Source organism: Symphalangus syndactylus, chromosome 19, assembly GCF_028878055.3.
Source record: "Symphalangus syndactylus isolate Jambi chromosome 19, NHGRI_mSymSyn1-v2.1_pri, whole genome shotgun sequence".
Lineage (NCBI taxonomy): Eukaryota > Metazoa > Chordata > Mammalia > Primates > Hylobatidae > Symphalangus > Symphalangus syndactylus.
The window spans coordinates 39,139,458-39,154,280 of NC_072434.2; the positions used below are offsets into that span (position 1 = coordinate 39,139,458).

A 14,823-nucleotide genomic window follows, 5' to 3' on the forward strand; every position below is an offset into this window, starting at 1 on the left:
TGCAGCTGAGGGATCTGCCTGCCCTCTCTCAGTCCTGGGTTCCATGGCTGGTGAGGAAATAAGGCAGTGTCAGGCTTCAGCCCAAGTCCTCTGAAGCTAACTCTCCTACTTCCCCACAAATGCCAGTCTTCACGTCTCTAAAGAGATCTGCTGATCCTCTCTCTGAAGCCTCAACTATTCCCTCTGGAAGCTGAAACACAAGCTATGGAAGGCTTATTAACAAAGCCTCTTCTTGAGTACAGGGGCAAGTGGGGAACCCTGTGGGGCCTGGGCCTGAGGTTTGGGCTCTCCTGGCTCTACCCATCTGCTCATGTGCAGGGGTTTCCTTTGGGAACACAGGCAGAGCGCTGAGAGTGAACCCTTTTTCTGCCCAAGCTGGGCTTGGAGAGGTGGGCTCAGATGAGCTGGATGACAGTGGATCTAGAAATGCAGACAGAGCTTCCTTGTGAAGGAAAGAGGGGAAAACACATTGAGGAAAATACGAACTCTGTGGCAATGAAACGGTGATGGGCAAGAGCATTGGTCAGCACTAGCAGAGGGCAGTTTTCTGAGCAGGGGCAGGTATGTTCCAGATCTAGATTCCTTGATCTCTTTCTTCACAATAAAGCTGATGAAAGCCTTGCTGAAGTCCGTTGAGCTTCAGTTCAGCCAGAAGCCATGAGGGGAACGCAGCCCAGGTGACTGGATTCCATGGTATTCAGTGTAGAAGCGGGGTGGGGGAGGGATTCTTGCCCAGTCAGTGGATCCTGTGTCCATTTTAAATACTCAAAAGTGGCTAGGCGCAGTGTCTGATGCCTATAATCCCACCATTTTGGGAGGTTGAGGTGGGCAGATCACTTGATGCCAGGAGTTCCAGACCAGCCTGGCCAACATGGTGAAACCCCGGTCCCTACTAAAAATACAAAAATTAGCAGGATGTGGTGGCACATGCCTGTAATTCTAGCAACATGGGAGGCTGAGGCAGGAGAATCACTTGAATGAGGGAGGCAGAGGTTGCAGTGAGCCAAGATTGCACCACTGCACTCCAGCCTGGGTGACAGAGTGAAACTCCATCTCAAAAAAAAAAAAATTTTTTTTAATTAATTTAAAAATACTCAGAAGTGTCATGTGACATAGTAGATATTAATTACAGAACAGAGCTTTTGGAAACTGTCCTGGGAAAAGGACAGAGCTCAAGGTCAAAGCATTCTTGTGACACCATGTTGCTGTGTGACTGCTAACCTCCAGAAACTAGCTCTGGCTCAAAATGAATTGTTGTGCTAGTGAAACCTGCCCCTGGGGAGCTGGTGGGAGGTGTTATTTCCCAGTGTTTAGTCAGGGTGACTGTGCCCTCTTCCTAGACAGTGTTCCCATCAGTCAGAAATGCATTATTTGATTTTCTGGTCTGGAAGAATGCTCAAATTACCATTAGCCATTTGTTGTCTCTCCCCTGCTTTCCCTCATTGCCTTTTCCATTTTCACTTCTCCTGAATGTTCAATAGGCAGCCGAGCCTCCACCCAGACCGAAAACCCCAGAGATCTTCAGGTAAGTTAGATTTAAATCCATACACAGAATATCCAAGCTCCAAGCCTGAACTGATGGCAAGAAAGGGAGGGAAGAAGATGAAGCTGGGGTCTGGGTCTAAATCTTGTTGAATTTTCTAGAATGTCAGGCTTCTTCTAGAATGTCAGGCTAGAAAGGAATGATATGGTGGGGATGGGAGTCTTGACTGTGGTGGGGCTGGCCATCCGGGCCTGGCTGCAGCTACATGGTGTCCCAGTGGCCCTCTGTCCACGTGCACAGCCACCCACATGGCAAGGGGTTGTTGCTGAGGGGCAGTGGTGTCCTGTGGAACATAGCTACCCTGGGGACCAGGATGCTGACCTCAGGTTGGAGATCAGTTTCGCATTGGCCGCAGTCCCCTCTGATGAGGGCAGGACAGAGCTCTCTGGAGTCAGGAATCTAGAATGACATCCTTTTTCCTGTGTGGGTGTTTTCCACTCCCTATCAGCACATGCTTTCTGAAGAAGTAAAGAGGAAGGACTCAAGAAAAGGAAGTCCTTCTTCTGTAAGATGAAAAACAAAGGATGACATAACCTACGGCTTTCTTAAGATTTCTCTCGAAGCGATGAAGCAAGCCTGGTCCTCCCACCCAAAATGGAGGTTTTAAAAAGTGATTGGCCAGGCGTGGTGGCTCATGCCTGTTATCACAGCACTTTGGGAGACTGAGGCGGGCGGATCACTTGAGATCAGGAGTTCAAGACCAGCCAGGCCAACGTGGCAAAACCCCACGTCTACTAAAAATACAAATATTAGCTGAGCGTGGTAACTGACATGTGCCTGTAATCCCAGCTACTCGGGAGGCTGAGGCAGGAGACTCACTTGCACCCAGGAGGTGGAGGTTGCAGTGAACTAAGATCACGTCACTGCACTCCAGCCTGGGCAACAGACCAAGATTCCATCTCAAAAAAAAGTGACAAAAGTACCAAAGCAACTACAAAAATGAGGGGGCTGGATGAGCTCATTCCTAAGCTCCCTGTCAGCTGGAAGGGCCTGTATTCCCTACAGGGGTAGACACGATGTCTGGAAACAAGCATGGGCTGAGGGGAAAGTAACAGAGTGGGGAGTAAAGGGAGGGAAGCCTGAAACCTGAACACCAGCCTGTCAGTCACACGTTCCAAAGTGATGCCAGTCAGAGCCTCAAAGCCTAAATGCGTGAAGTCAGACTTGAGGGAACCAACACTGCACCACAGCAGCTGGGCAGCCTCAGAGCCCTCTGTATGCATCCCTCACGCTCCCTGGCACCTAACCTGCTCACGGTCTCCCTACCCTGGCCCAACAATGGCTGTAGGTGGTTTCTCCTTCCTCCTCTCCCACCGATCTTTCTGGCCCAGCTGGCTGTCACCTGACTTCCGCTTTGTGCTGTTCCCCTGACCACAGTCACCTGATTCACCCCAGCCCAGCCTTGGGAGCTGGCCAAGATGACCCAGCCAGGGACCTTCCTCCTCAGAGGGGAAGGGAGGGCAAGGATTGTAAGTCCTCACTATCTAGTGTTGTGGGGTTTTTGCTTTGATTCTTGCCCCTCTGTATATATGGTTATGAGTAGGTGTACACCAGTTTCTTACCGAGACGTCTTGGGAGCCCAGGCAGGCTCAGCGTCACCTCGGCAGTTGCAGTTAGATGTGGAGTTAGAGCCAGGCTGGAGCCAAGTCCCTGGCTCCAAGTTCACTGTGTTTGCACCATGGCGTTGTGTGAGGAGATGGGAGCTGGATGTTGTGTCTATCCTCTGCAGGGCTCTGGAAGGGGAGGCTCACCGTGTGCTATTTGGGTTTGTGCCTGAGACACAAGAAGAGCTCCAGGTCATGCCAGGGAACATTGTCTTTGTCTTGAAGAAGGGCAATGATAACTGGGCCACGGTCATGTTCAACGGGCAGGTATGAAGAGGATCAGGGGGCAGTGCGATTGGCATGGGATCCTGGAGGAAACGCAGTCTCTGTGGAGCAGTATCTGCTGCTTTCTTTGCAGACCAGCCAAGTTCTTTTGTCTGTTCGTCATCCCTTCCCCAGGACTCTGGGCTGTTCTGTGGTGTGGGTACTGATGAGCACATCTTTATTTTTTCCTTTCTGATTCTGTGGTGCTGCACTGCAGAAGGGGCTTGTTCCCTGCAACTACCTTGAACCAGTTGAGCTGCGGATCCACCCTCAGCAGCAGCCCCAGGTAATGTGATGCCAAGGCCTGACCCATTTCCTCTCACCCTTTAGAGATCTCTCCCTGGAAGGGAGAAGAGCAGTGTAAAAGAGGTGCTGTCGGGACCCCTGGAGAAAGATTCACTAGTCTTGAGCCCGCCTTGAGATGGCACCAGCTACCCAGAGCTGAACCCGGGAATGAGGGGAAAAAAACCCAGATGTGCTAAGTTGGAGGCATCTGTAGGTCCCATTGGGCCCACCCACCTCTGTGACTCTTCCTGGTCAGAAGTGACTTGGGAAGCGAAGCCTACAGTATATGAGGGGGTTAGGTCTTCACAGGTGTGTCTGCTTCACGTGGAAGAATAGTCAATGTGTTGGCTGGTACAATGCCATTAGAAAGAAAATGAGGCCAGGTGCAGTTGCTCATGCCTGTAACCCTAGCACTTTGGGAGGCTGAGGTGAGAGGATCACTTGAACTCAGGAGTTCGAGACCAGCCTGGGCAAAATAGAGAGATGCCACCTCTATACAAATAAAAATAATAAAATGAGATCTGCCTTAGAGCTTTGAATCAGAGTGGGCCTTGCCAGCCACTGCTTCTAAACTGCTGCTACTCCCTCCTTCACACTTCAAAAGTCTGTCCTTCTGCCAGGCCTAGAGAGCTGTCTTTGTCAGATCTGAGCATCCCTGTAAGTGACTCAATGGCAGTGGAGCCTGTCTGTCTCTAGACTGTGCAAACAGTTGTATATGAGCTCAGCCCTCCCTGGTCAGTCACCATATCCAGATGCTTTGAAAAGCGTCAAACGCCTTGCAAATGAGAAGTGGAATTTTTCCTTTCTCAATGCCCTCTGCAGTGGAGACAAGAGCTCGGTCCTGCCCCACGTCCAGCGGATTTCCAGTATGGCTGAAAGAGATGCTAAAGCGACAAGGGCCTTTTAGTGGGTTAGGATTCTTCTTTCTACTGTGATTTTCATTTTCATCAGGCCAACCCTGCCTCCTCTTTTGGCCAACATTTCCTTCGTCTTCCCCAAATGTCACTACCATTCCAACTTTTAGGACGTTATCTGCATCTGGCTCCTTTCCATGGGGTCTCTGTAGGGGCGTTTCCCCACATCCACCCCTGCCTGGGAACTTTGAATGAAGGTTCTGACCATTGCTCCCTGTTGCCTTCAGGAGGAAAGCTCTCCAGAGTCCAACATCCCAGCTCCTCCTAGTTCCAAAGCCCCTGGAAGACCCCAGTTGTCACCAGGTGAGTGGTCCTGGAGCCACAGCCTAGGTCTGGGTGCAGGAGCATGCCAGGCTGCTTCCTGAGTTCCTCTCCCTGCCTTCCAGGAAATTCTGGTTTCTTCTTCTCCCAACATGTCACTCAGCTAATGACCACGCAGCCCCAGAACCCTCCTTTCTTGCACCACCCACCCCAAACATGAAATCAGTGCCCTCTCTCCCTGCCTTCTGCAGAACACTCACAGGGCTTGGGTGAATGCAGCTGGTTCCTGAGTGACTCACGTAGTCACCAAACCCCTTGATCGTTAGGTACGGAAACCATGTCTCAGGAAGAAAAGTTGAAGTAACTATACCTGCTTACCTCTGAGGGGCGTGGAGTGACTGTTTTCAAATGTCTGAGGCACTGTATCTGGAAAAGAAATTGCTCTGTGGAGCCCTGAGGATGAACAAAGAACCAATGGGCAGATGTGAAACGGAAATGTTCTCTCCGAAATGCTGTTTCCTAGTGTGGAGGGGGCTGTCTTGGGAAGTGCACTTGAAGCAGCTCCTGGATAAGTGCTTGGTAGAGATGCAGAGTGAGTGGTTGGCCAGATTCTAGGTCAATGATTGCCACACGTGCCTGATCATCAGAATCGCTCGGGATGTCCCTTACCCCATTTTTATTTTGAAAAATGTCCAACCTACAGAAAAGCTGACAGTAGAATACAATAAACATCAGATTATCTTTCACTTAAACTCACCAATTGTTAACATTTTGCACCATGAACTCGCCCTGCTCCATTCTATTTTTCCCCCGAGCCAGTTGAAAATAAGTTACAGACTCGTGACACTTCACCCTACACAGCTGCAAAAACACAGTCTCCTGCATAATCACAATAGAATCATGGTATCTAGGACACTAAACATTCATATGATACTATTATATAATGTGTATTCCATATTCAAATTTCTCCCATTGCTCCTGCTCAATGTCCTTGACAGGTTTTTTGTTGTTATCATTTGTCTAGAGGCTCATCAAGGATCACATATAAACCTAGGATGATTTTGTGAATACAGGGTCCTACCTAGGCTACTGGCTCTGATTTTTTAGGACTGGAATGGGGCTCGGGAATTTGTATTTTAGAAAAAAACTTCCCATGTGATTCTAATGATCAGCTAGGTTTGAGATCAGCGGCCTTCTCTGATCATGTACCCCCTATAGTAAATATCTTTATGCATGCTACTCTTACATAAATTAGATTAATATTAGATTGGTTAATTAGATTAATATATTAGATTAATTAAATTAATACACTTTAGGAAACATACACAAAAATAAAGAAGAAGGTGAGGATCAGTGGTTCTAATACTTCTTCCTGTGGCCTCTGGCTCACCTTGCACTCCGATTTTCATTGCTTTGGATCCTGTGGGTTTAATTGACCTTTGGGATCCCTGCTAACCTTGTGGTTTGGTGAGGATATGCTGGTCCTTTGATAATTACCTATAGGCTCCCTAGAAGCAGAGACTGAGTTTGTTCATGTGTTCATGACCTTCATGCTTCCCCAGGGCGAGATTTTCTCCACAGTTTACTAAGGTTAATAATTGCCCCACAAATTAAACGGTAAGAGGTTGGGGGCCCTATTTGAAGAGGTTTCATCTGTGTGTGGCAGGGGCTGGCCAAGCATCTTCATTCACCATCTTCTTTTGTTTTACTCCCTACTTTTTCCATTCAGGCCAGAAACAAAAGGAAGAGCCTAAGGTAACATTTTTCCCTCATACTGTTTTAAGTGGTAGAAGACGGGATAGCTTGGGCTATCAACCACAGACATGTCTGTCTGGATTATAGGAAGAGCCCCAATGGAAGGGTCGAACCAGTTGCTACCTTACAGAGTCCATGAGCTAGGGACCCTCTTAATAGCCTCCTCCACTATCATGCACACACTTCCTACTACCCAAGCTAGTGGGCCAGATCTTGCTCAGTAGGAATTCCTGTCCAAGCAAGGGTTGGGCTAAAGGACCTCTGAAGGTCTTTTAGGCTACTATGAAACCAGTTACTTATTGGCCTCTCCCCTGCTGCATGGGGTACCCCCTGTGCCAAATCACAAAACTGCAGTGATCCAGGATGTTGAGAGAAAGCCTCAGACACTCAGGAGTTCCCTTTGCTTCCTCCCCACTCAGGAAGTGAAGCTCAGTGTTCCCATGCCCTACACACTCAAGGTGCACTACAAGTACACGGTAGTCATGGAGACTCAGCCCAGGCTCCCCTACAGCCAGGTCCGGGACATGGTGTCTAAGAAACTGGAGCTCCGGCTGGAACACACTAAGCTAAGGTGAGCTCCATGCAGGCAGCTGTGAGGGGTACAGTGGGGACCTTGTGCTGACCTGGAGGAGGGAAGAGGAAGATGGTTTTTGTGATGATGTTCTTTGACTGGATTCTTACTCATTATCCCTACCCAGCTATCGGCCTCGGGACAGCAATGAGCTGGTGCCCCTTTCAGAAGACAGCATGAAGGATGCCTGGGGCCAAGTGAAAAACTACTGCCTGACTCTGTGGTGTGAGAACACAGTGGTGAGTGCAGTGAGGGGCATCTAAAGTTACATTTCCACTGAGCCACTTCCTCAACAATTTGACATTTATCAAGCACCTTCTGTGTACTAGGCACTATGCGTGGTGTTGGGGATATGGTGTATAATAAGTCACAGCTCTGCCTCCCTTTTACCTGCATCCTCACCCCATTTGCAGCAGGGAGAGAGTTTTCCACAAGAGAACAGCAGGCCCAGCAGGGCAGGAGCTCACAGAAAGCCTCCTGCCCCTCCATCGGCTCCCTGCCTGACTGTGTCAAACATCCCATCCATCACTGTCAAGCAAGGTTGGAATGAAGTCATAGCTTAAGGCTCAGCTCATAGCCATTTTTTTTTTTTTTTTTTTTTTTGAGATGGAGTCTCACTCTGTCGCCCAGGCTGGAGTGCTGTGGCATGATCTTGGCTCACTACAACCTCTGCCGCCCGGGTTCAAGCAATTCTCCTGCCTCAGCCTCCCAAGTAGCTGGGATTACAGGCACCTGCAACTGCGCCCAGCTGATTTTCGTATTTTAGTAGAGACGGGGTTTCACCATCTTGGCCAGGCTGGTCTCGAACTCCTGACGTGATCCACTTGCCTCGGCCTCCCAAAGTGCTGAGATTACAGGCATGAGCCACCGCACCCAGCTGCAAAGTGCATTCTCTGTGTTAGTTCTTACAATCTTGGTAACTCTGTGAGGTAGATATTATTTTCTCATTTTATAATTTAGGAAACAAGGCAAAGAGAGGTTAAGCAACTTGACCAAGATTAAATAGCTGGTTAGTAGTGGAGCCGGACTCAAGCAGACATTTTGATTCCAGAGCCTGCCTCTATTCCTAACTACCCTGCTGTACTAATGGTTCCAGGGCAGGTTATCTTATTAGCCTGAGGTCTTATTAGCCTGAAGTCTGACTTTCAAGTAAGAACAATGGGAGTCAGGTGAAAAGTTAGAGGCTAGAAGCATTAATAGAAGCAACAAGGTAACACTCCAACTCTGTCTCTCGGTCTCCAGAGGAAACATTGCCATTTCTTTTTGCTGTTGACATTAATTCTCTCCCCCAACTCTAGACCCGGAAAACCACCCGTCTGCTTTCTGTAAATATACTTTTGCCTTTTACATAATTTCATGTAAGTGGATTGTACAGTGTATATATAGTCTTTTTGCTTCACTGGTCTCATCCTTTTGATTGCTAAATGTATTCCATTGTATGGATACTACATGTCGTTTATCTATTCACCTGTTGGTGGACATTTGGGTTGTTTGCTAGTGACATTCTTCAACAAACACTTGCTGAGCACCTAGGGCTCTGTAGATAGGCAGGCACGTGAAGCCTCATGTTGTGTAAACTGATGAGGGTTCACAAATGGATGATACTGTGTTATGGAAGCACATGGTATGCTATCTAACCCAGAAATGCCGGAGGGAAGTGGAACAGGTAGGAGTTGTCTTCCTGAAGAAAATGCTGCTGAGATCATCTTGAAGCTTCACCATAAAACAATACATAAGAAATTAGTGAGATGGAGGAGGAAAGGGTGCATTATACAGACAGAAAGGGAACACCATAAAAGTCAGCATAGTGGGTAAAGGGGCGCAGTGTTACTACTGGACGCAATGGGGAGAGTGGTGGGAGACAGGCTGGAAAGGCAACATATCATGGAAGGCCTTGTACACTAGGATGCTGCTGTGAGCAGGGAAGAAAGTCAGGTCTTGCTTTGAAAGAATGGTTATGAGGTATATAAGCAAGGCAGTGGCTGAGCTAGGCTAGCCAGATCTTCCTGATGAACCAGCTTCCATCCAGTCCTGAGGCTGGAGAGAGCTCCAGATACAGCATTAATGAGGCCAGTCTCCATCGACCAAAACTGTTAATTAGGGCTGTTTCAGAAGTTTCAGCTCTCCTATTCACCTGTTTTTCTGACTTTGCATTTTTAGGCTGTGGCATTTGCAGTTACACTGGTGTAGGGAGTATCATATGAAACAGTTCATACATGAATCCTTGGGAGAGCTACCATTTTCTACCTACAAGTGGATTTGGAGATGGTAATGAGCAAGTGGGAAAGCTATTCTGGCTCATCCAGGCCCGGAGCCATGGTAGGGGGCAGAGTCCTTCCTGCAAACCTCATCCTCACAGCTGGGCAGAGGCTTCTGTTTGTTTATTTATTTATTTATTTATATTTTTTGAGGCTTCTGTTTAAAGCAAGGGGTTCTTTGGTAGATTCTCACTGAAATCAGAGACAAATGTTTGCTGGAAAAGAAAAAATAAAGTGGGAGAAGAAGAGTGAAAGAGAATGAGCCTAGAAAAGGGCAGTGTACAAAGCTGTTTAAGGTATCTTCCCCGTTCACAAAATTGCCTTCAGGAAATACAGCCACTGGGGATGAGACTCCCTGGTGTCTCTGGCTGAGACAAAAGGCCCCAGGATCCTGGGGGTAAGAGTGAGTGTAAGGGGTCTCTTGGAAGTCTGAAAGGTCACTCTAGGTTTTCCAGCTGTCTGTCTTTGGACTAACCCCTTCAGCATCTTTTTTAAAAGATTCTTCCTAGGAATTCTGCTCTAAATGTGAACTACTTCACTTAAACTTTTTTTTAATTAAAATCTTTTCCTTTGACAGGAGCTTCTATCTATTTGGTGGCTACACATAGCCAACCCTCTTAAAACTCCAATCTTTTTGCAATTTAATCCAGGCTCAGGCGTCACTGTTGAATGTTCTTTATCACTATCCATTACTTTTGGAGGCAACAAGGCAGGTTTTCACTCACTAGGAGAAAGAAAACCAGGCGCGGTGGCTCACGCCTGTAATCCCAACACTTTGGGAGGCTGAGGCAACATGGTGAAACCCCGTCTCTACTGAAAATACAAAAATTAGCTGGGTGTGGTGGGGTGCACCTGTAGTCCCAGCTACTTGAGAGGCTGAGGCAGGAGAATTGCTTGAACCCAAGAGGCAGAGGTTACAGTGAGCTGATATCATACCACTGCAATCCAGTCTGGGTGACAGAGCGAGATTCTGTCTCAAAAAGAAAAAAAAAAAAAAAAAAAAGAGGCCTGGTATGGTTTATGCCTGAAATCCTAGCACTTTGGGAGGCCAAGATGGGACAGATCACCTGAGTTCAGGAGTTTAAGACCAGCCTGGCCAACATGGTGAAACCCCATCTCTACTAAAAATACAAAAAAAAAAAAAAGAAAAGAAAGAAAAAAAAATGAACTAACATTTATTAAGCATCTACTCTATGCAGGAACACTTAGCATTAACCAAGTCTAAATATTTATACATATTTAGAAGAGTACTGCCACAGAGTAAGTGTTCAATAAATGTCAACTACTATTATTGTATGTCATCTCATTGAATTCTTCTAGCCTCAATTTCAGGTGAGGTAACTGAGGTTCTAAGAAGTTACACTGCTTGTTTAGGGACACAGAGCTGGTAAGCAGTGGAGGTGGGATACAAACCTTGGTCTGTGGACTCTCTAGGGCCATTTCCACCTCATCATATCGCCTCTCAATAAAGACAATATACCAAGGTTCAACAAACAGCATTGAGAAGCTGGAACTTATAACACTCGGTACATACAAGCCTAGCAGCATTTCTGTTGATTTGTTAAATTCTATGATTCACATCTGTAGAAACCGCATCCTTCTCCTTCATTTGTGAAGCAAAAGTGACAATCATGTGGAAGAAGTCTAAGACCATAAGTCTAAGACGTATAAGAAATTTTACAGATAAAAGAAGTATGGCATTGTGCAGTGGTTTTCGAACTTTAGCAAGTATCAGAATTCCCTAGAGGACTTAAAATACAGATTGCAGGATTCACCTTCAGGGAGTTTCTGATTTAGTAGTATTGGGATGGAGTTGAAAGTCTGCATTTCTAACAAGGTCCCTAGTGTTACTGTTAGAGTTGATGCTAAGAAAGCCAGTTTTGACTTAGGGCTCTGTCCCCATCTGTAAAGAAATAATAATGCCTATTCTACCTGTCTCAAGATTATTGTAAGGTTTCAGTAAGATATTTTAAGACTGTATATGATTTTGCAGACCTTTTGGTTTCATTTATCCCAGGGGTCCCCAACCCCCAGGCCACGGGCCAGTACAGGGCTGCACAGCAGGTGAGCTGCAGGTATACTGGCCTGAGCTCTGCCTCCTGTCAGATCAGCAGCGGCATTAGATTCTCATAGGAGTGTGAACGCTATTGTGAACTGTGCATGCGAGGGATCTAGGTTGCACGCTCTTTATGAGAATCTAATGCCTGACGATCTAAGGTGGAACAATTTCATCCTGAAACCACCCCCACACCCACAACCCACCACCATTCATCTAAAAACTGTCTTCCATGAAACCAGTCCCTGGTGCCAAAAAGGTTGGGGACTGATTTACCCAACCATCCAGTATTCATAAAGAGCATATAAGCTCTACAGAAGGCACTGATCACAAACTTTATGAGTTTATATCCCAGGTTCTACTTTGACATTTCACTGTTTCCTTTAGTGATGTTCAATGTTCATTTGGCAGGAAATTGGGAACATTAACAGGCCCTTTATTATTTCAGGGTGACCAAGGCTTTCCAGATGAACCCAAGGAAAGTGAAAAAGCTGATGCTAATAACCAGACAACAGAACCTCAGCTTAAGAAAGGCAGCCAAGTAGAGGCACTCTTCCGTTATGAGGCTACCCAACCAGAGGACCTGGAGTTTCAGGAAGGGGATATAATCCTGGTGCTATCAAAGGGTAAGTGCTACTCCAAGATTATAGAAACAAATTTACATGTTAGCAGAAACAAGGTCAAGGGCAGAGAGAAGAAAATATCAATAATCTACAAACAAAACTTTAGCCAGTGTTTTCAACCTCCTTCCTAGCATCTAGCTGGAGGGAGCAAAGTTGAGCACTCAGACTTTCCCTGTCTATTGCTCTAGTAGCCAGGAAAGCAATAAAAAGCTGAGTTTTTTTTTTTTTTTTTTTTTCGAGACAGAGTCCCCCTCAGTTGCCCAGGCTGGAGTGCAGTGGCGCAATCCCGGCTCACTGCAACCTCCCCCTTCTGGGTTCAAGCAATTCTCCTGCCTCAGCCTCCTGAGTAGCTGGGATTACAGGCACCCACCACCATGCCTAGCTAATTTTTGTGTATTTAGTAGAGACGGGGTTTTTCCATGTTGACCAGGCTGGTCTCAAAACTCCTGGCCTCAAGTGATCCACTGCCTCGGCCTCCCAAAGTGCTGGGATTACAGGCATGAGCCACCGCACCTGGCCGGCGATAAACATCTTGATTATTAAAGAGGAGTATGCTTTGGAAACCATGGATTCTCATTCCCAGAGGTAACAAATTGGCTGGAATCACTTTGCCTTTGCGTCAAGCCGTAAGACCTTCTGCAAACCATAGTTCTTTGAATTAATGTACTTTTCAAAGAGAAAAGTAAGTAAATTTTGCCTTAAAAACCAGCTATTCAGAACTATCCTGTGTCTCTGGTGACTTTCTTGATTCTGTTTGGAATGAACAGACTAAAAATTGAAACAGCATGCCTGTAATCCTAGCCACTAGGGTAGCTGAGGTAGGAGGATCACTTGAGGCCAGGAGTTCAAGGCTGTTGCCTGGGCAACACAGCAAGACACACCTCTTAAAAGTGGAGAGTTCTAAGAATCCCTGGGAGAGTCTGTTAAATCAATTCCTGGGCCCACTCTCCAGAGATTCTGAGTCAGGTCTGGGGTGGGGCCCACCAACTTGCATTACTACCAAGTTTCCAGGTGATGCTGGTCTACTGCCTACACTCTAAGAAGCACCATTCCAACTCGTGGTTTGCCAGCCTAATTCTCTACCTGGACACAAAAAAGTCCCATAATAAAAGCCCTGCTCATATGCTGAGTCTGTGCACTACCAATGCAAAGCAGTGAAAAACTACTATCAATTATAACAGAAAATCCAACAGACAAAGAGAGTGGGAAATTTTAAAGTTAATGGGTGGTGGCTCACACCTGTAATCCCAGCACTTTGGGGGGCTGAGGTGGTGGATCACTTGAGGCCAGGAGTTCAAGACCAGCCTGGCCAACATGGTGAAACGCCATCTCTACTAAAAATGTAAAAATTAGCTGGGCATGGTGATGCACATATGTAGTCCCAGCTGCTAGGGAGGCTGAGGCAAGAGAAACGCTTGAACCCGGGAGTGGAGGTTGCAGTGAGCCAAGATTGCACCACTGCACTCCAGCCTGGTTGACAGAGCAAGACTCGTCTTAAAAAAATAAAAATAGGCCAGGCGCAGTGGATTATGCCTGTAATCCCAGCACCTTGGGAGACCAATGCGGGCAGATTGCTTGAGGTCAGGAGTTCAAGACCAGCCTGGCCAACATGGTGAAACTCTGTCTCTACTAAAAATACAAAAATTAGCCGGGCATGGTGGTAGGTGCTTGTAATCCCAGCTACTCAGGAGGCTGAGGCAGGACAATCGCTTGAACCCAGGAGGTGGAGGTTGCAGTGAGCTGAGATTGTGCTACTGCACTCCAGCCTGGGTTACAGAGTGAGACTCAGTCTCAAAAAAAAAAAAAAAAAAAAAAAACACCAAAAATTAAAATTAAAAAAAAGTTAATGGGGGGTAGAGAGAGTATACAAGTGTGTAGCAATTAATTAAAAATATGAGTAGTATAGGCTGGGCGTGGTGGCTCATGCTGGTAACTCCAGCACTTTGGGAGACCAAGGTGAGTGGATCACTTGGGGTCAGGATTCGACACCAGCCTGGCCAACATGGTGAAACCCCATTTCTACTAAAAATAAGAAAATTAGCCGGGCGTGGTGGCGTGCACCTGTAGTCCCAGCTCCTCAGGAGGCTGAGGCAGAATCACTTAAACTGGGGACGTGGAGCTTGCAGTGAGTCAAGATTGCACCTTTGCACCCCAGTCTGGGCAACAGAGTGAGACTCTGTCTCAAAAAAAATATGAGTAGTAGTAATATAGAAGCAGAGTGTTCCGACAAGAGAGAATGGTAACTCAGTGGGAAGAACTGGGTTGAACACCTCCCAGTGCCACTTTCTAGGTGCCTAAATCAACGAACCAGCTCAATTGTCTGGAGTTTGGGAGAGGGAGCAGGAAAAAAATGAAAGAACACACTAAAACAACCTTTTGGGTAGATATGGAGAGAAGCCAGTGCGCTTCTTACTATGACTTATCTGTACAAGTGTAAGTTGAGGAAGTACCCATATTGTAGCACTTCAACAGAAAACAGAATTTAGCACAGTCAGGGTAGGACAGAGGGGAGTTCAATTGCATTCAAGTTATGAGATGGTCTCATCTACAAAGTGTTTCTCAAACTTTAATGTGCATGTGAATCACCTGGGGATCTTCCTAAATGGATTCTGACTCTGGTTTGGGGTGGGATCTGGGATTTTTCATTTCTAATATGCTTCCAGTCCACGACCTACCCTGTAAGTAGAAA

At 46.7% G+C, this 14,823-nt stretch overlaps 1 protein-coding gene across 4 annotated transcripts in view; it reads left to right on the forward strand.

Annotated features, from left to right (window-relative positions):
* NCF2 (neutrophil cytosolic factor 2) overlaps positions 1 to 14,823 on the forward strand; it is a 36,969-nt gene that overhangs the window by 20,333 nt on the left and 1,813 nt on the right. For all 4 annotated transcript variants that reach the window (XM_055235127.2, XM_055235128.2, XM_063613808.1 and 1 more), the window contains 8 exons: positions 1,482 to 1,525; positions 3,273 to 3,414; positions 3,629 to 3,697; positions 4,838 to 4,913; positions 6,601 to 6,626; positions 7,046 to 7,197; positions 7,325 to 7,436; positions 11,960 to 12,137. In XM_055235127.2, coding sequence (XP_055091102.1) covers positions 1,482 to 1,525; positions 3,273 to 3,414; positions 3,629 to 3,697; positions 4,838 to 4,913; positions 6,601 to 6,626; positions 7,046 to 7,197; positions 7,325 to 7,436; positions 11,960 to 12,137 — 799 coding nt within the window. The remainder of the gene's footprint in view (positions 1 to 1,481; positions 1,526 to 3,272; positions 3,415 to 3,628; positions 3,698 to 4,837; positions 4,914 to 6,600; positions 6,627 to 7,045; positions 7,198 to 7,324; positions 7,437 to 11,959; positions 12,138 to 14,823) is intronic.